Raw genomic sequence first — 21,814 nt, 5'->3', positions numbered from 1 at the left:
CAAAATCACTGATATTATATTTTATTTCCTCCCATTCTAGTGATTGTTGTGAACATTAACTAAAGCTCTTGCCCTTTATCTGCATGACTGTGTGCACTGCACTGCTGCCACATGATCAGCTGATTGGCTAATTGCATGAAAGCGCAAGTGCACAAGTGTTCCTATTAAAGTGTGCTGTGAGTGTCGTCGTTCACCCCCCACCCCCCCACCCCCTGTATTTAAATTACTCATGACAAGTTTTAACTTGAAAATGACAAGCTACTCTTCAAAAGCTTTATGGGTAGGTTTTAAGTGTGTGTGAGCGCACATCGTAGCTAAGAACTAAGTGCTGGTCTTCATTTGTAAATGAAAAGCTGCTCTCACTCTCTGTCTTGCATTACACACATAATTAATGGCAAGTTGACAGACTTAATTAAGAAAGCATGTTGCGATTAGAAGGACCTTCCTGGGTACTTTTAAGGATTTATTTGTTCGGAAATCCCTTTCCTTGAAATCGGGATTGTTGATGCTCTCATGTTAACTGCATGTGAAACATACACAGAGTACATGTCAAGCAAACATCGGTGTCTGAAGTAAATGAATGAGGCCAGCCTCCCTAGAGAGAAGAGATATTAAAATCACTCTAACGTGGTCTATCATGAAGTAGTTCAGCTTGTACTACTACTCCACTCAGCTTTTTTTCCCCTTTATTTTCTCACAACGTCAAATCATCGAGGGAAAAAGAATTCTTAACATTTTCTATCACCTTTCGGCCTTGCATTTTTTGGGAATGTGAGAGTGTGAAATCTGAGTACGATTGCTAAACACTCATTTCACATCACCAGAGAGAAACATAGTTAACACTGGCCTGACCTGCAGTCCAGTGACGAAGGTTGTACACTTCCTATCTGGCCTTTTCACCAGACTGGCTGCATATCTTTTCCCTTTTCCTTTTCCAGACACCTGGAAACCAGGGAAAGAACATAGAGCTGTAACATTACATTGAATGAAACACTCCATCAAAATATGTTTATGATTATTAACTATTTGGCTTCTTTTTTTTTCTCCTAAAATTTTTTTTTTTTTTTTTAATAATTTCCGCTTGCATAATTATCTAGACAAAGCATCTGTTTTAATGCACTAAAATTTGTTGCTAGGGAGAATGGTTTGTAAGCACTTCTGTTTTATTGCATAGTGTAATACAGAGAACACCATATATTCACCGATCAGCCATAACGTTAAAACCACCTGCCTAATATTGTGAAGGTCCAGCTTGTGCCCCTAAAACAGCTCTGGCCCGTCGAGGCATGGACTCCACAAGACCTCTGAAGGTGTGCTGTGGTATCTGGCACCAAGACGTTAACAGCTGATCCTTTAAGTCCTGTAAGTTGCTAGGTGGGGCCTCCATGGATTGGCTAGAACATCCCACAGATGCTCAATCAGTTTGAGCATCTGGGTAATTTGGAGGCCAAGTCAACACCTTGAACGCTTTGTCATGTTCCTCAGACCATCCCTGAACAATTTTTGCAGTGTGACAAGGAGCATAATCCTGTTGAAAGAACCCACTGCCATTAGGGAATACCATTGGCATGAAGGGATGTACTTGGTCTGTAACAATGTTTTGGCATGTGGTACGTATCAAAGGCTCAAGATTTCCCAGTAGAACATTGCCCAGGGCATCATACTGCCTGTGCCAGCTTGCCTTCTTCCCATAGTGCTTCCTGGTGTCATCTCTTTCTCAGGTAAGTGACCCACACCCACCAACATGACCCTCACAGACCACCTTCTTCCATTGCTCCATGGTCCAGTTCTGATGCTTACGTGCCCATTGTAGGAGCTTTTGGCATACGCAGCAAGCTGCAATGAACTGTCTGTCAATATAGATTTAAATAATATTTAGTCTTGGCAAAACTGTGATCAAATTCTGGCCTGTGCTAATTTTAGGTTGTTGGAGTATAATGCTATTCTCTCTTAAAGGATGGTATCTAAAAGGTAATGTCATCCAGTAGCAGTTACACAACAGGAAACTAAAGCTTGTTCCGTGAAGCATAAATCCATTGCTCCACAGGATTTGATCAGACTGCAATGGAACATGGAAGCAAATATGTCCTTATATAAGCTAAGCTTTGGTTTTTAGAAGGCGAGGCACAATTACTTTACACACCACTGTGCATGTTATATTAACTTCATATGTGAACTTCACCTGATAATAGTGGCCTAGTTTGTAAAGAAATAGTGTTGGCACATTACTGAGTATAAGCTAGTCACCTTAGCAAGAGTTCAGGCATGTAAGTGTTTAAAGATGAAACCTCTCGGTTGAAGAACATTGGATAGAAACCCGAGGGCAATAAAATGATCGAAATAAAAGTCATACGGAGGCTGAAATATGTTAGCTGTTTTGAAGTAACTCTAGAACATCATATCATAGCTGACCAGATTCCTGATTTTCCATGCTGTGGATTGGTTTATGAACGGTTTTATTGAATGATATTGAGGTTTTGCTTCAATCCATAGTCAAGACATTAATGTTGAAATCTAAGAAATATCCTCTCTGAAGAGCCCTTCCAACATTCCTCCGATGTTGGTTTTCGCTTGTTGTATTATGTGCGGTAGTATGGTTTCCTTTTTGTAATGCCTTTAACTTGATTTCTAATGTAAACTCTAAATGAATTTTGTGACAAACATTATAAAGGAAATGGTACTGGTCAGAGTCCAGGTATATTCTAGGTAAATGAAGGATGTGGTTACAGTGTTGTGCAGCCTGGTCACTCTGGTTTCTTGACCACAGGTGTTATTTCTCATAGAGAAAAAGCCACAAACCTTTCCCCCAGCACTTCCAAATCAACTTTAATCCACAATTAAAAAGTGATGACGGATAAATCCCTTAAATTCTACGTAATGAAAGACATGTTTATTTCTGTTATTTCATGCAATTGCTTTTCTCTAAACGGAAGGATAATTCTGTATGAGGTACTGCAGAGTTTGCCCACCCACCTTGGGTTCTGTTTGGTGGAAGAAAAATCTGCACTGTGTTGCACCGGTTTGCGGTTTCCTTTCAAGACATGTGTTATTGAACTGAAAAAAAGGAGGGTAAAACTGTCTGGTTCATCAAGTTCATTTTTATTTTATCAAAGTGAAATGAGGAAGAACAGTGACATAAAACAGTCAATCTGGTTCAAAACAGCAGACAGGCAGCTGGCTGGATTTCTTCTCTTACTACTGCTTCTACTACTACTATTATTGTTATTATTATTATTATTATTATTATTATTATTATTATTATTATCATTATTAGTATTATTGTTGTTGTGTCTTTGTGGGGAAGAAATGTCCCTGCAGGGATAGAAGTATCTTTGTATTTTGACTTTCCCCACCAGGAAAAATGTTGTTTTGATGTTTATTTATTTATTTATTTATTTATTTATCCATGCATCAGTTTTCCATACCGCTTATCCTACACAGCCTGGAGCCTATCCCAGGGGACTCCCGTCAACCCATGCCAACCCATTCCAGGGCACAGACGCGTACACACACACTCACACGCTACGGACGGTTTAGAAATGCCAATCAGCCTACAACACATGTCTATGGACTGGGGGAGGAAACCAGAGTACCTGAAGGAAACCCCCATAGCACGGGGAGAGCATGCAAAATCCGCAACACAAAGGGTGGAGGTGGGAATCATACCCCCAACCCCAGAGGTGCAAGACAAACATGCCAACCACTAAGCCACCATGCACCCTTCTTTTATTTGTTCGTTTGTTTGTTTGTTCATTTTGGTTACTGAGGTTAAGGTTAGGGTTAGATTGAGATGTAGACACAGCAGTAATTAGCTTTTATTAGCTAGTAATTTGTGTGTGTGTGTGTGTGTGTGTGTGTGTGTGTGTGTGTGTGTGTTTGTGTGTGTGTGTGTGTGTGTGTGTGTGTGTGTGTGTGTGTGTGTGTGCCTATGTGTGTACCATTTATGAGGATTTCCAGAAAATGTACCACAAAAACTTTTAAATGTTTTTGCACAGACTCAGTTTTTAAGTTTAATGTTTACAGGCCGTATTTTCAAAATGTATCTACAGTATGATTAAATGGTAATAGTTACTGATAGTTAGACTCCAATCATGTTTTTTGGCTTTAAGTGTAGCAAAGTATGTTCATTTAATTTTTCATTTTGTCACTACACTGGTAAATCCTAGCTGATTTCTCTAGATGAGTCAGTGCATGCGAATTTGTGTCTCCTTTACGTCTTCTTTCTGATGTTAACTGGGTGCATGTGTGAGGATGTGTAAATTGGGCTGGAATGCTATGTCCTGCCAAACCCCCGAGTCCAGACACCCCCCTAGAGATAAGTGAGATAGACCAGGGGATGTCTCGCTCATCACTGCCCCAAGACTGGCACACACATCTCTCTAGCTAAATCTCCTTTTTTTCTCTGTCTGTCTCAGTCTCACTCATTTTTTCCTTTTATTTATTTATTTATTTGCATTAAAGTAGTTCTGAGTTCTGAATCTCTGTCCCATATTATCCATTGCTTTAGTAATCTGAAAATTGGGATGTGCAGCATTACCGGTGTTAAATGGTGTCAGCAAGTCAAGTCCATATTTTGTATGCAGCTCTGAAAATTCCGAATAGTAAAATATGGCCAGTTGCTGAACACACAGGATTGCTACTCCCTTCTGTAGATGTTGAAAGATTATTCTTTCTAACCCATGTCTGAACTTGTCTTTAATTTTCAACCTGAGAACCCAACCAATTTCTAAACAACTTAATAAGAAACAAGATTAGACACTCTAGTGTCTAGTCATCCCACTTATTTACACTGATCCATATCCAAACTTACCCTTTTTAATGTAATACAATTAAATGTTCCAGGTCATAGTACACAGCGCCAACCTCAAGAAAGACGATTTGCTTACACTGAAAATCATTAGTGTAAACAAAGGTGTTTTGTACCATGCACATGCAGTTTACACTAGAGCAGTGCAATTTATTGTTTGTAAAGTGGAACTGCAATATTGGCCTTTGATATCACAGAAAACTGCACAAATCACTAAATGTCTTTTTGTTGTTGTTGTTGTTGTTTTGTTTTGTTTTGTTTTTTTTGCTGTGAGCATCCTGAACGATCTCAGATGTTTCAGATGAGTGTCCCTGTGGCTGTTTTGATGAATCATATTTACATGATCCGACAAACATAAATAATACTGATCAAAATAATGCAGGCCAGTCTTCCAGCATTGCACGTCAAGGGGCTTTACCAATGTGTTTTTAATACATATCAAGACATATCACAAATGCAATACATAGTGTTACACATTATAAGATCTTTTGTCCATATTGTGCAATAGTTCAGACCAGAGATGTCCCGTTTTTGTATGATTTTGCACGTCCTTCATGTCGTAGCAATGGTCCATTAAGGATCACCATATTGTACATTTTCAGTGGCACCATATGGAAATGTTGTGGTTTGGATTGCTGGACCAGGGGCATAATAATGATATCTGGCATTTTAATGTTTGTTTGAGGAAGGTGAAATCTCAGGCTGAGTATTCCATGTATTACAACTACTTTATATATATATATATATATACATATATATACACACACACACACACACACACACACACACACACACACACATACTTTACAGTGACCTTGAGTTTTAGAAAGACACTATATGCGGTATATCACCTCCTACAGCCTCAGAATGTGTGTGAAAAACTTGTGTAATGGTCCACTGTTGAACGGGTATGCAGAAAAATAATCTCATATATGATTATTTTTCTGCATAACCGGCCAACAATGAACCTTTACGCAAGGTTTATATTCACCTTTTTCCTTGTTCCATAAATCATCTATTGTACGGTTGCGCAAGACCCCAGTCACCTACACCCTAGTGCTGTTGATGCTTAACTGGACTCTCAGATATTAGCAACCTGCCACTAAGGATTAACTATGTACTGAAATATTGTAGTTTATTTTGATCTAAATAGGTACTGTTCGTGATTTGAGCAGTTATATGATTTTCTTGCCTTCTTTAGGGGTTAAAGAAAAAATATATGTCGAACACACTTTTTTTTTTAGACAGCAAAATTTTTTTGTGTGTTCCAAACTCAGAGTGAACAGTGTTTTATTAGTGTATTATTACTATTATTATTATTATTATTATTGTTGTTGTTGTTGTTGTTGTTGTTGTTATTATCATTTGGAGAACTGTTGTATGGATGGCTGCTCAAACCCTTGGTTCTTCTGGCTGAACAGACCTGCCTTCATGCACACACAGATTTGTGCCCATAGACAGAAATATATGTGTACACCCTTTCCCTGGAAAGAGTGTTAGCAAGCCACAGCCCATGCTGAAAGGAAAGTCCCAATGATCCAGTGATGCAAAATATGAACACTGTCTCCTATATATTTGGCCAGCTACACACACACACACACACATATATATATACATATATACAGGCAATAGAATCACTCTTGCAGATCGCTTGCCAGGTCATCATGTCAGGCAGTGCACATTAGCTCATGAATCGTGTGTTTGGGTGTGTGTGAAAGTCCTCTGCAATATGTTCAGTGGAGGTGGAACAAAATATCAGCTACAGTATGTATTTGTGTAGGGCAAAAAAAATACTGTACTTCAACTAATGCGTTTAAGAACGTGTCCTCTGCTAATGGAAGGTAAAATTAAAGGCGTTGGGTTACTGTCAATTAAAAAGACTTTGCGTATTTCCTTTTTTGTCTTCTCCTGCACAAATTGCTCTGATTTTGAGTTTTTGTTGTTTAAAAAACAAAAAAAACAATCGCTTTTAAATAAGCAGCAGGCCTGCTGAAGAAGAAGTGGTTAATCATATTAAAGGGAGTAATTACTACTACATAACTACAAAATATATCCCCCCCTGGGATTTCCGCCTATGTTTATGCATATATGGGAAGTCAAGAAATATGCAGAAGCACCCTCTTTCCTTTAAAATGGTGTGAATTATTTGACATTGAAATATACCTTTTGAATAAATGCCTCACAGATGAAGCTAAAGGATGAATCTAATTGATGCATATTAGTGTTGTAACCAAATACGAATACTTGTTTGTAGGCAGGTATAGACAAATGAAATAAATGTGCAAGCAGGATTGTTAAAAAAAATAAAATAAATAAGAAATTACTGCACCATTTTGAACGTGCGTGAGGTTGAGAAACTGTCAGAGCCAGAATTCACAGACCATGCTGACAGTGCTGACATTTCTGTATTTCTGTTTTCTTCAGTTTCCAGGGACAGTGTGTCAGTGAGTCATATTCGATTACCGAAAACGAAATCTAGTTTAGGCCCACTTTGGGAATAAATCCAGATACCGATATGGATATTTGGAGCACTGCTGTTCTAGAAAAATAATTCATGGAGGAATTGATTATTTTCAGCATTTTCTGAAGTGTTTTATTCCTCTTATTCCACAGCAGTTCCATAGCCTGTGCTATCAAATATTTATTTAATAAAGAGTGACTATGTAGCTATAAACACTCACTGAGGTTTTTGCTTTTCACTCTTTAGTTTAGTTAATAAGACAAAACTATACAGCTTGGCATGCAGCTTGTTTTCCCTAAAGACTTTCCCATGCTGTGAACAATTGTACACTTTTGCAAAGACAGATGGGAGAGTGTTTATTCATCTGATTTGTTCGTGTGATTTTAAGGTGCCGAATGTTTCACTAAACACCATAACACATGAGGACGGATCATTTTCAGCTTAAGAACGTTTTGTTTCATTGTTGGTTCACTGAGGTGTTTTATGTTAGGAGGATTCAGTTAGAGTGCTGTGTTCTCAGAGTTAGAGATTTGTCTCTTTCACTGAGGCTCTGTTTTTGTGCTTTCTGACTTTTTTTTTTTTCTTCTTCTTTCCTTTCACAGCTAATGCTATGTATATGGGGAGTCAAGAAATGAGGATGGTGCTAGATCGAGATAACTTGACCATACAGCAACATCTTGACAAGGTACTTGGTCAACAGCCAGTATATTTCTACTGGTTAATGAGTGTATAATACAGTGTTATGAATGTTTATGATTGTTAGGTTTTCCTCAATTTTTTTTTTTTTTTTTGAGATTTCAGATATTCCCAAGTGGCCAAAAAAAGGGCTCAATTATCTTATAATCATCCAGAGTTTTATTGCAATAAAGTTCAAAGAACGCAAGATCAGAATGAGCGCTCGTGCTGTCTCGCTCTGTCCGGAGGCATGAAGAACGTATCGAGCGTGTGTGTCAGCTTGTGTATTTTCGATGCTTTTGCTCTGATGCTAACCAGAGGCCTCATGCATGCAGAGAAGTGGGACATGACTGGCTGGGATGTCAATGACTGGTGCACTTTATCTGTCATCAGTTAAAAAGGTGATATCATTGCTGCTCTCACTCTGCTTCTCGTACACACCACATACTTTAACCCTAAGTGTCACAAGACATACAGCACCTTCCTGTTATGTTCTGTTGAAAAGACAGAGCTCAAAGATGGCACTGTTGTAGTCACAGCAGAGGCACACTTAAGGTAAATCACTCAGCATTTGTCAAACGGCGTTCAAATTACATTTATATATATATATATATATATATATATATATATATATATATATATATATATATATAATTTTATTTTTGGTGAATGTCAGAACTTTGTGTCACATCCAAAGTTTGATATGGATTGCATGACAAAGGGATCCCCTACCAAACCCCACTCACCCCCCACCCCTACCCCCGCCACTTTGTTTCTGCAGCTCTGCCTCTGTATGTGCGTGTGTATTCCCATTTTGTTTTCATACACTTTGTTGTAGCCCGCATTGTTGAAACGATCAAGTCCCGCTAGCTCATTGCTTGCCAGCAACCTTGCCAGAGTAATTCTTTTTGAAAGAGCTGTAGGTGAAGACAGGAGGTCGTATGTTTGAACCCCTCTTCAATCTTAAACCACATTCATGTGACTCCTTTATTAGATTTATAGGCTGTGGAGAAATCAATCAGGCAGACAGATGTAGAAGCCATCATGATTAACTAGTACAGGCAGCAAAGGCCTAGCCTTATGCAGTTGTTCAGGAGAGTGATGTAAAACAGTTGACAAGTAAATGCGATCGTTCTATGGTGTGCAGCACGAGGACACTTAACAATAAATAGCTTTCAAGAGTCAATAGGGGAGATATTTCCTTTCCTCTAAATGCTATAGGCTTCGAATCACTGTTGAACCACTACTAACCATGAGAAAGGAGGACATCATTTTTTATTGTCAATCATTCCTGGCCTGGTTTGGTCTGAATCTTGAATAGACTATACGGTCACTGAGACTGTCATGCAGTCATCTGTGGCTTGTGTAGTCCTTTTCTATGGTGTGGGTTTTTTTTTTTTTTTTTTTTTTTTTTAAGATCTTATCAGGGATGTAGTGGAGAATAAACACAAAAATGTTTATGTACATTTTTAAAGTATGAAACATGATGCATGATTTTTTTTTTCTCTCTTTTGTACATCCTTTTTAATGTGGGTTTAATGTGGTGGTGGGGGAGGGGACAACAAAGACAAATAATATTTCATAATGTTAAAAGTTGAGCATCTTGAATCCCATCATAGTCACCACATCATCTTACTTTTCATTTGTGTAAAGCTATGCTGATCCACCCTCTTTCATTTAAAAAATGTGGATGATCTGAGATTTAGATATACTGTACCTTTTGAATAAATGCTTCACAAGACGTCCATTAGTGCACAGGACATGCTATTATCATTATAAGTTAATCAATTAACTGATTTATTTTCCAATAACAGCACATTCCAAAGTGTTTTATTCCCCTTATACCACAGCAAACATTTTTTTATTTATAAAAGAATAACACATTGTACATTTTATCCATTCATAGGTATGTTTAATGTGGTTGCGCATCTGCAAAATGAGTTACTTCCTGTTATTACTTATGTTGAAAAAGGGAGCTTCTTATGTTCCTGAAAAAAGAAACACTTCCCCATGTCTGAGAATGTAAAGGAATAGCATTACCGCTGATTGTTACAAAGCACAGACACTGGAGACTTCTTCTGAAAATGCTGAATGAACTTCTCCTCACAGAAAGCTTCATATCATATCAACAATTATGCACATATCTTTCATTTATTTAACTGGAGCATTATGTACTAGAATGATAACGTATTAGAACGAGTACATTAACATAAGCCTGTTATTTGCTTTGTTGGAATTACTGTGCTGTTAAGGAAAATAAATCAACACAACACTAATCAGAATCGAGAACTCAACCATGCTATGGTATAAGAGTGTTTACAGGGTTTAACTATCTATGGGTTATACATGTTGCATATAAACTAAAGCACTTTGTCACATCCTTAGCTTGTTTTTTACTACGGAGCCACAGACCACTGGTGCCCTGTGCAGTACTACCAAGATATCCGAAGAGACTTTCCTGATGGAGACATTCGTTTGTGTGAGCGCGGTCTACGCCATGCATTTGTCCTGGATGCGGGTGAAGAGATGGCCAACATGATCACAGAGTGGATCCGTGATGACTTAAGAGGATTATAGTACTACTAGTATCAAGGCAAACCTGACCACTGACCTACACAGGCCCTGTGTCCCAGTGCAGTTCACAGTGACTTACGAGGAACAGAGTATCAAAAACCTTTTAAAGGCCTTTATTTTGGTGTTGAAACCCAATGCTTCTCAATGAACACTTGAAAATGCCCAGATTCTCAAATTTGCTTCTTAAAATAAGAATTTTTAAATAAGTGGCTACTCTACCCTTAACATATTAGTACTATCTTTAGAAATGTGATTCCTACGCCTCTCACTGCTTGTTCTATTAAGATTTCCAATTAACTTTAGTTTCTTCCTAATCCCTGGCCCTGTTTTTTTTTTTTTTTTTTTTCAGTGATTGGATTTTGTCTTTAATAGTTAAGAAATAATATTTACTGTGACCACCATAATAGCATGTTTTAGAGTAAGTCAATAAGCACACACTTGATGTTTTGAGACCAAAGTTTTCCAATATTGTGTAAAACTGATTAAAAGATAAAAGGACATTTAAAAAAAAACAAAAACATAATATGTCATTATAACAAAGCACAGACATCCATAGACCCAAATCTTGTATTTTGTCTTGTATTGTGTATTGTATGGATGCATTACTGTGCAAAAAAAAAGTAATTTAACATTAATGGTTGAACTAGTGGATTACCATTAATCTATAATAAATTATTCTAAAATAATATTGTTCAAGCTTGTACAATATTTGTCTTGTTATTCTGTTTATAAATACTTTCAAAATATTCTGAAGGACGGTTATAAAACACCTGTTTAAAAAGTGATGTGGAAAATTTTTTATAAAGTAATGCTGACTATTACAGTGATTTATTCAACTATAAATATGTTGCACGCATGTGTTTTCCATCTCCAGTGAAAACATAGATCATAAGAAGACCTTAAATGGTTGTTTGATTTGTTTTTTGGTCAAAAAATAGCATTTTGGCATGGTGGCAAGAAAGCAGAATAAGTGCGTACTGGCAGGAGTCAAATACTACAGGCCCTACAACAGAAAATTAGAGCTTTTGATAACACAGAATGAATTTCATGGGTCCCATGCACTTTTCAGTGCACTGAATTCTCATTTGGTCTATTTGCAGGAGTCACCATATGGACAGTGCTTAGCAACATCAGGCTTGTCATTCTGCCTTGGTTATACTGTATTTACATGCACAGCATACCGAGACTATGGAACAGTGTTGTGCCTGAAAAGCTGTTATTCTCTTATACTGATAATCATGTGAACAAAACAGGGCTAAGCTTTAAGAAAAACCTTGTTGCACAGTTTTGATTGGTTAAACATGCAGGTGTCCCTCAATAACCCACAAATCCAGAACAGTAGGAAGTAACATAAACCAGTCAGTCATAACAAACATCATAAATCACATTGTTTTGCTTTGTTTTGGGTATGACTATATTCCTGTCTATAGCAATAGATAAATCCTTTGGATTTCAACATTATCATCCCCGAACCAGATGGTTTTGTGTCATTTTGACACCAGATATACTGTAAGTATTAGTGATTTCATGATTCATAATTAAACTTCACATTCAAGCATGTCCCATAGGTATCATACTAGTGAACAATATCTTGTGTTGGTGAAAAGCTGAACAAATGTAGAGTAAAACATCTCCAGCTGATCCGGTCTGTTGGACATCCCATAGGAAATGTAAACCCTCGACATGTAAACCCAGGCCTCTTTAATCTCCCTCTTCTGCCTGTTCAGAAAAGAATGACAAAGCCCCTTAATTTGCTTATCCTTGATTTAAACCAGGAGGCAGGGCTAGTTCATAGAAGGAAATTGAGTAATCCTGTCCGGGTGGATTGAATTGTGGCAAAGCAAACAAGCTTTACTGTTTTACATTTTCAAAGTGGTTTTTTTTTTTTTTTTTTTTTTTTTTGTGGCAATGAAGAATCGACCCAGATATATACATGCTTTTTCCTGCCAAAGATCATCTGTAACGGATCAAGTTTGTTCCATTGGTCTTTGTTAGGTATTGTTTTGACATAGTAATAGTTACTCTTTTCCCCCCTTTCAGTTTTTGTACCAGTGTAGCTTTATCTAATCAACCTTGATCTATAAGTGTTTGCACTGTAATAGCAGGCTGTCTTTTCTAGGAAATCATTCTCACGTTTTTGAGATATGTTTTATGGTAATTATAGGGTGCATCAAATGAAAACCATCAATTAGAATTGAATTTTTAAAAAAAAATTCAAGAGGAACCTGGACATTTGTTAAGTACTGGAACACCTGTGTTGAACGAAATGGTGATTATGTAGGAAAATGATACACTTTGGTGACACTGATTCACAGTAAACAATGCAAAATAAACTAATTAAGGTTTTCATTTGACTCAGCCTTGTGTGTTTGTATTCCCATAATCTGTTTCTGGTTTTTTTTAGAAAGCCACAGCAACCATGACATCTACATATTAAACTGCACGTTCTCATTCTCACCAATTCTCTTTTCTTCCTGTTATTGAGGTCTTGTTTTTTTTTTTTTTTTTTTTTACTTTAGCACTGTTATATGAAGTGTTGGGGTTTTATATTCTGTTCCATTAATGTAATCTCTAAAATGAGCTACGATATATATATATCACATCGATTTATAAGAAAAGTTGAATATTTAAATAATGCTTTAGAAACATAATAATAAATTAGAAACATAAGATAATTACCAAATAATGCTTTAGAAACATAAACTTCAATTTGAACAATAGTTCAATTTGTATGATCAAATATAACCTTTCAGCTGGAGTAGACTATATTGTCTGGAAATAGGTTCAAATATTTGTATATATTAATATATAAATGCCAATGATATCAGCAGTCAATGATATTCTTGAGACACGCTGATTTACAGCGTTGTACAAATATATATGTAACAGTTGGTTTAAACTAGAGATCTCTCTCACTATTTTTGAGAAAACATCACAAGCCAAATGTGCTATTGCATCACAACCTTCTGAGGGCATGGACTCTGTGTAAAGCCATGAAGTCAACAAATTTAATAAAACTTCCAATGTACACACACACACACACACCCACATACACACACACGCATTAAAGTACTCTGAGCGTAGAGCTTCACATAATGCATTATGACTTCCCTGCCCACACTGGGCAATAGTCTCTCCTCCCTTTCTGCCTTTTGAAATCTAAATCTTTCTAAATCACTTATCTAAATCACCTGGAAATATTCTTAGTAATTTTCATGCAAAAACAAAACACAAATGCATTAATACTTTTGAAACCAAGGGTCGAACATACATTCAGTTTAGTTTTAATTGAATGTCTGGCAAAGAACTGCTGAGAGAGTCCATTTGTTTCTCTGTATTAATAAACTCTTTGCTTTAATAAAATCATCTGTACAGAAATTGCATAGTAAAAAGGGTGAAAGAAAAAAAAGAGGCTACAATGTGTGCTTCAGTTTGGCTTTGAAACTTGTATAGATACTTATATGCATATATATATATATATATATATATATATATATATATATATATATATATATATACTACACAATATTTCCAAAAGATGGGGGAAAAAAATGCATAGCTGTTTACAGATAATTTATAGCTTAATTATGTACAATCCCTTGTATGTTACACAAAAACTCGCACATAGTGCAATGACAATACTCCAATATGGTATCTGCATTTAAGACATTTGTAGTCAGTCAAAGGACACTGCATTTCTGTTCTGTTTTGTATAATGATCATTTTCATTATACTTCTTTGTTACAGCTCACAAATATGCAGGGACTCGAGAGAACATAATATATGCACTAAATTAAGGCTAGTACGTTAAGATTAGTATAAACACCGTTTCACTATTCCCTCTCATATTTAAAACCAACACACTATAAACGGGGGACGGTAAAGTAAAACAGATGTCTGATTCTTACGAAGTGAACATAGTCTAACATTGATGTATACAGCAAGGTTGCCAAAGCCCTCAGTCGAAGCATAGCAATGCTGTAGGATTTACATTCAGTGTCTGAAAGCACTTGGCCGGCTGAAATACCTACTCCTCAAAGTATCTCTGAAGGCTTTTAAGTTAAAATGCCAAGGCACAAAAACATAATTCATGCAGCTTTAAGTTTGACTTCGACCATGCTGCTGAAATAAGTCAGCGTACACATTGTACCAGTAAATTAGGGGCAGCTTGGTGCTTAGCGCTATTGACATAACAAAAGCAAAGCACAAGTCCAATGCTAAAGTAAATCTTATCCTTTATATATCTTATAACGTTCGCATATAACAGAGAACAAGGTTCATTTTAATGATGTAAGGCTGTATCACTTACAGTGAATGTAAATGAGGCACGCTTACAAGACAAAATCAACAAAACATTTAGATTTGTACCTTCAGGTGTTGCATTTGCTAGTATTTATTATTTTATTTTCAAATATATTTTCATGTATTATTTTGATTGGTTTTGTTTTTACATTTATTATAGTCATTTGTATTTAACTACTTTGTTTGAAAAAGGTTTTTTTTTTTTGTTTTTTATAACACCATGTTAAGCAGCATGGTGCTACAGTCTATGTATGACAGACGAAATGTAAATTGAAGTTTATTATTATTATTATTATTATTATTATTATTATTGTTGTTGTTGTTATTATTGTTATTGTTGTTGTTGTTATTATCAGTCTAGATGTGCATTTAGCAGAAAAATCTAATGTCACTTTATTAAACAATTTATTAAATGGCCAAAAGATTATTCATATAATCTCATGCAGGGATATGTTTGGCTCATAATGCCATGTGCCACTGTTCCTTTCATTTGTCCTTAAAAACCCTGACAAAATGCAACCAATTTATTTAGTTTTCAACAAAATAAATTGTCTTTATTCAAATAAATTGGGATAACACTGTTATCAAAACCAGCAGAACTCGCACAGGGCTGAGCTCACTAGGTTATGCCGATCATATAAAACACGCAGCAGTTGTATTATAATGTATTATAATATAATATTAATTTTAATGTCGTTATGATGCTTTTCTTACGTATCACTATACTCCAGTGTGTATATTTTTTAGATAATGAAAAAAAAACCTGTTCAAAGTTATATACCTCAGAGTACGGTATTTAATCTGGAATCGTCTGAATCGAATTTCTATAGGCTAGCTCACCTGGCATGATTCCAGGTTGTTGTTATTTTTTTGCTTTAGAGTTAACACTTATTGTTTTATGTCTCTTAGCAGGTGTACAATCTGAGTCTGAGTTCAGGAGAATGTGCTTGATGGGAAGGTTTATTCTAAAATAAAATGAACATAATGACAGCAGAGACATGGAAAAGCAAACCAACCTACACATGCAGTTTGACCTGACAAAAGGGCTGTCACATATAAATGCACAATGCCAAGAATCATTTTGACTTTGGCTCTCTAACCTGTTTCCCAGGTTCTGAGGTTCAGTGAAGTCATTTACCGCTTACACATGTGGACATCATGAACAACACAGTTATTGTATCTAGTCTAACAGATGCCAAGTGTGGTGTCCACAATGCTTATTTCTTGTATAATGAGCTTAGTTAAGCACAGTTCTTAAACAACTTGGCATGATTAGTCTTTTGAGTGAAACAAATAATGACTTATGTTCTTAGCAATGTATGGTTTTGTGGGCCAGTCAAACACTGTCTATTATGCTGAGAAAAGGAAGCGAGATGTCACCTCTTGGGAGCATCAGCTGTGTGTGGGTTACCTTGATATAAAATTCAGAACTGTCATACTCAATAAATCACCCGACAAGTCTCTTGATTATAAAAACAACCCAAGCTCCAACTGGAATAACACATTGTGCCTTACAGAAAAAGTCCAAACCTCCAACATTCGGACAAGCATTGCTGCCACTGATTAAGGTCACTTTTGTTCTTTCTCATTTATATTTTTAAATCTATAAAATTCTTATGATTGTTTTCTTCAGCTTAAGCTGACTGTCAAGCAAAGCACTTCCACTCTTAGACTTGCATTGAATCTCTGACAGACATGGGAATTAAGAACATTTTCTCAGTCACTGTGAACATAATTGAGTGCTCTATCATTCCGTTTACATTATCAGGATGCAGTGTTATTTCTGGAATTTCTGGTCTTACTTTTTCCTGATCAAGGAGTTGTTTATTTGGTTGGAAAATTTAGTATCTTGTATCAAAGAGGGCTGTTCGGCATTTTTACCCATTGGGTTTTCTGCCCCTTTGACAGACACTGTTCAAAATGCCCATGAGTATAACCTCTTATGTCCACTCCACCACATTCTTGTGCACGCACACTTTATCCATGGTAGTTATTGCTAAAAATATTTTGGCACTAAGGCTCATTTCTGTGAGTCTGGCAGTGCTGCATTGGGGCTCTTTTGTAGGTTTCAAATCAAGGGCTGTATTCCAGCCCAATTTCATGCTGCTACCTACAGCCACAGCTCTCCACCACCATGTCCTCATACTGCTTATACACCACATTATTCCCAGCATCAATGTATAGGATGCTTATAGGGCTGAGCTTGGAAGGCACACAGCAGCTGGGCGGTGTTGACTCTGGATCCATGGAGTTCATGAGCGTTTGGATGATGGCGTGGTTGGTGGGTTCGAGGTGAGAGCGCAGTGGGAAGTCACATGCACCTTCACAGTGGTATGCATCGTAGTCCAGTGGTGCAATGATCCAGTCATCCCATCCCAGCTCTTTAAAGTTCACGTGGAGCGGTTTGCGGCTGCAGCGAGTCCTCCGTCGGCCACCTCCTTTTCCCCCTCCGCCTGTTCCACCTCCCCCAATGGCTCCCCCCCCACCTGCTGTCCCTGCTCCACCAGAGCGACCTGCTAAGACAGTTCTCCTCTTCTGGCGGTGCCTGGGTCTACCATGACCCTCAGCGCTCTGATCAAACATGTGCATGGCTTTCATCTTCTCACGGATCTCTCTGAACAGATTCTCTTTCCTGCGAGTGCGGGAAAAGGCTACAAGCAAAGCCCTCTCATTCTTCTGTTGCCCCTCTGAACCCAGACCAATTAAAGAAGGGGAGACCACCTCATCTGTTAAGTCTGAAACAACAGCTATGCTGAAACATACATATCTGCTGTCTTGAGTTCTCCTGTGCACCTTGTGGTGGGCTCTCAGTGTAGTCCCAAGGTTAAACACATCCCAAGTGCTCAAGGTGGTATCCAGAATGTTGATGGTCCTAGAAGTGAGTAGTAGAGGCTTGCCTGATGAGCCCCGAGAGGAGCAGCTATAAAGGTGTAGGTGGTACAGGTTTCCTGCACAGGATTGTAATTTCTCCAAGTCAGACGGCAGCTTCCGCAACACCCGCAGCTCAGCCTCCACTAGTTCTTCTGTCCTTGAGAGGCCCGAAAGGTCAAATATGTACTGCTGGTGGGACTCAGCTGATGGCTCATCTGTAAGTACACAAGAAATCAACAACAAGAAGATGAGCAGTTCAGTCTTAGACATTCAAATATGTACTGCCTGGGAGGAATTTCAATAATAGGTCAATGTTAATTTAACTTCAGCAGTGCTTACAGGAGCCATCTGTCTGGGGTAGAAATCTCACATTCCTTGGCCCGTTGTGAGCAGTCTACCAAATAGCTGAAAATGCCATATTGACACTGTCAGCTCTTCTCTTCAATGAGAATAACATTCAGGGGCCTGGAATGGATTCTCCAAATGCAAGGTACACAACACCAGCCAAGGCCAGGTGGAGACTGTTCAGTTGACCTGTCGAACTGCCTTGGTCCTTGGCAGCATCTCCTAGTTGTGCAGATTCAATGTGAAAAAGGCTTGCTGGGACACACTAAAAGCTCATGGTCTCCAGCAAAACCCTTCTCTCCCCTTCTGCTACACTCCTCAAGAGGAGGCTGTAAATTTAAGGGGAGTGGTAGGCGGCCTAGGGACACAATTAGATGTCAGCCGTTTGGGTTGAACACCTCTGACCAGCATTATAACGGCTAGAAATCACCTGGACCCAATTTTCTGAAAGCATCTAAGTGTTGGGCTCATTAACCTCTGGAGAGAACCTAACTGTGATTCTCGTTCAAACATCTCATGATGATCTTTTTGCTATGCTATTTTTCTTATTAAGATGTTTTCCAAAGAGATCTATCGTAAGCCCATGTCGCACTATGCCATCCGTGACTGAAGCAATGCAGACAAGAGCTTTGCTAAGAGGGACCAGATCCAACAACTAAAACAAGTTTCAATGTTGACGTCTTGACATCTAACTCAACCGTAGAAGCCAGAACACTGTGCAACCTGAGACGCAGACCACAGTTTCATGGTTAAAACATGAAGGGGATTCTTCTAATATGAGTGGGTAGCACGAGAACCCAAGGCCAGATCTGGCTATATCGTGTTGACTGCATATCAAGAGACAGAACTAAGAAAAGCAAGTAATTGCAAACAGTTAAGCATCTGCTTTGAGCAGCCACACAACCTGGGCTTGGCCTGTGGTCCTCAAGAGGAGCAAAAAGGACACATGTATCCAGTGTAAGCTGCGCCTCAGACTTGTTTCTCACACTCAGAAAAAGGAGCAAAGGTGAACTCTAAGAACGGGGTCCTGGGCAAAGCATCCTCTTCTAGAGGTAATATCTGCTTGCCAGGCAAAACAATGACATAATCTAAAAAATGTCAAGAAGAGGCAGTCTGGAAATGGTCGTTCATTCCAACTCCCTCTTTTATTTTGGTCTACAACATGCAGCCTAATTTGCCCTCAAGACTTTTCTGGGCCTCAGAGACCGGGGGTCAAAGAGTTGAATTATGTCAGTCGATGATGTATACAATCTGATTTAATAATTGAATTTCCAAAAGATTTCCAATCATGTCTAAACAAAAAGGACTGCTGATTAAAACCTCAGTATTGTCTCTTCTCTGAGATCATAAAATCTAATGTTAGTAAAATGTCTATCTTTCTGATATGTTTTAATTCGTGTTGTTCGGAGGATTTTATTTAATCAGCACTGACTTTCGCATTTAGTCTTATTATAGCAATTTAGTAACATTTTATAGGGTGGACTCTGTAGGCCTGCTGCACTTTATTTTGACCTCCCCATCGCTCCAGTCCCCCTCATTCCACCAAGAATAGTGTTCTAGCCCATACCGTTCACTTTGTTTTCTTAGGCAGGAAAATGACCCACCGAACCAGGCGGTATTTTGTAAAGTCACTATTGTACGCGATAATGTGTATTTGACCATGAGTTTTGAATTAAGCGTTTCTGTCTTTATCAGCAACACCTGGCCACGGATCGCACGCTCTTTCCGAGCACTCGGCTCAACACGCCAGTGAACTTTATTTATCACAGATGGTGGAGGTTAGACACATTAAAGTCCACGATTTTAGGTGTTATTTCAAATCATTTATTTCGAAAGCGTAAACATCAGGGAAAATCTCTCAACAATCTGTTCATAAAAATGTCAGGATATAAAATAAAGACCTGTCCAACCACCATGTCCAAATAAATTCCTAGGAATCATCTGCATAATGTGTTGATGATATCTAAATAATAATAATAATAATAATAATGATAATAATCTGCAATGTGACGACTGCATGCTTTCTTTCAGGATTGTGTCCGTAACATCTATTATAATTCGTTGAATCAAATTTGGATGCAATTTGCGCATTTGCGCATTAGCCATTTTTATTGTTATAACATCGATCTATAGGCTACACTGGGGAAAATAAATAAAATAAATATCCTAGTACAAAATAATATAATAATAATAATATAAAGATTATATAATATAATCTTTATATTATAATATTATAATAATATAAAGATCCTAGTACAAAACCACAGCTTCAGTACAAAGTGACAAGTGCACCAAAATGTAATGAATAGGCTACACATGCCACCAACCACACAGAACATCAAAAACACCTGTACTGTATAATGCAAAGACATATCATGACAACTGCATGCAGACCATCTAATGCAGCAACATCTAAGGGTGTAGCAAGGAATGTCAGTAGGATAACATCTGGAATGCCAGTGCATATTGAAAGAGAGAAGACTGGCCGGAGAATGCACTCGTTTCTGTTTGTAGATGTATATGTTGATTCTAAATTCACTTTAAAATCCAGTCAGAAAAAGAAACATCGATCTAGTTATCTAATGTACACACTTGAAATCTAATGCTTCTTAGTGATAAGTGATGAGCGTCACCCCACCTTTGCTCTGGTCTACGAAGCTGGTGACTGTGTTGGCGCGTCTCCTGGCGCGCGTCGCGCTCCCATAGCTGCTTGTGCGCCCGAGCTGCGACTGCGTCCTGTACAGATTGAGCATGTAGTCCGGCACGAGCACCGCCGAGCCGTTTCGCCACACCGCGCGCGGGCCCAGCGCCACGGACTCGAGCGCGCTCCCGAAGCACACGGCGAGCCACAACAAGGGAGCGCCAGTCTTCCTGCCGCTCATTTTCAGCACTCTCTGGCCCACTGCGGGGGAACCTGACGGATAGTGGTGACTTGAGGAACTCCCCCTTTCGGTCTTTAAATTGACTTAATAGCTCGATTCGGGCTGAATGTGGTGTATAAGGTAACGCCTGTTGGGCTGAACACTGCAGCGCCCCCACAGGCAAAACGAAAAAACTGCCCCAAATAAAACTTGCACAGAAACTTTGTGGATCGTATTGGCCAATAATTGTCTTGTAGTAGTAGGTCAAAGCGAACTCACTCACCATTCATTTGAGAGGCTTCATCAGTCCTGAACGGTGGAGTCAGAGAAAGTAGGACTTAATTTGTACCTTTCCTTGTCACTCTAGTAGCTTTAAAATGTATCGCTTTAAAGGTACACTATACTATATGCACATTTACAGGTAAAAAATACACGCTGAAGGTATAAATGGTTTACCCCCGAGGGGTACCACCCTAGAGACAAGGAAAGGTACAGTTTAGTAGCCCTCGTTTTCTGAGACTGAGGACCGAATGAATCCTGTAGGATAAATGGCTAAACACTTCTAAAATGACCAAACGCTTTTATTTACTTTTACAGTCCAACGACCTGAATAACTGAAGACCTTCACCGGTTGTTTGCAAATATAAAAACTAGGGGAAACTCATTAGCAAATATACAAGTGAAAGAATGGATTGGTTTCGGGATAAGTCATTTTAAACAAAATAAATAGGATACGGAACCACTTTTAGCTCAGGAATGTCCTTGAACCATGGTTTATCATTTCTGTCATATCACCTTTATACGATGACTGCGAACGATTGGACAATATTCACAATGTGTGTGTGTGTGTGTGTGTCGCCCTCTACTGTTAAAATGCAGTATCAGTTTATAGGTTTAAAATGAATAGGCTATAAATAG

The 21,814-nt window shown here is 38.1% G+C and overlaps 2 protein-coding genes across 4 annotated transcripts in view; one reads left to right on the top strand and one right to left on the bottom strand.

Annotated features, from left to right (window-relative positions):
• The window catches only part of ldah (lipid droplet associated hydrolase), a 46,871-nt gene extending 34,000 nt beyond the window's left edge, over window positions 1-12,871 (top strand). Inside the window, exons 6-8 of one of the 3 annotated variants that reach the window (XR_001813621.3) lie at window positions 7,871-7,953; window positions 8,063-8,344; window positions 10,329-10,460. Coding sequence is in view for 2 of the 3 variants with exons in the window: in XM_017476457.3 (XP_017331946.1) it covers window positions 7,871-7,953; window positions 10,329-10,520 (275 nt within the window). In the remaining variant the exon portion in view is untranslated. Of the gene's footprint in view, window positions 1-7,870; window positions 7,954-8,062; window positions 8,345-10,328 lie in introns of those variants that run through there. The other 2 variants (XM_017476457.3, XM_047157603.2) reach the window with 2 other exon arrangements.
• Window positions 12,872-15,001: 2,130 nt separating this feature from the next.
• gdf7 (growth differentiation factor 7) lies at window positions 15,002-21,434 on the bottom strand. The gene is made up of 2 exons (XM_017476456.3): window positions 20,674-21,434; window positions 15,002-17,905 (listed from the first exon to the last, which is right to left on the bottom strand). The coding sequence occupies exons 1-2, from the start codon at window positions 20,915-20,917 to the stop codon at window positions 16,926-16,928; spliced, it is 1,224 nt and encodes a 407-aa protein (XP_017331945.1). The 5' UTR covers window positions 20,918-21,434; the 3' UTR covers window positions 15,002-16,925.
• Window positions 21,435-21,814: the final 380 nt, after the last annotated feature.

This window comes from Ictalurus punctatus, chromosome 9, assembly GCF_001660625.3.
Source record: "Ictalurus punctatus breed USDA103 chromosome 9, Coco_2.0, whole genome shotgun sequence".
Lineage (NCBI taxonomy): Eukaryota > Metazoa > Chordata > Actinopteri > Siluriformes > Ictaluridae > Ictalurus > Ictalurus punctatus.
Note: the sequence above shows the minus strand (reverse complement) of the source record. Positions and strands in the feature narration are given on the sequence as shown.

Coding starts and splice junctions, on each gene's coding strand:
- gdf7 (XM_017476456.3), bottom strand. CDS start 20,917: ATGAGCGGCAGGAAGACTGGCGCTCCCTTGTTGTGGCTCGCCGTGTGC. Junction 17,906..20,673: donor CTTCGTAGACCAGAGCAAAG/GTGGGGTGACGC, acceptor GTGTACTTACAG/ATGAGCCATCAGCTGAGTCC.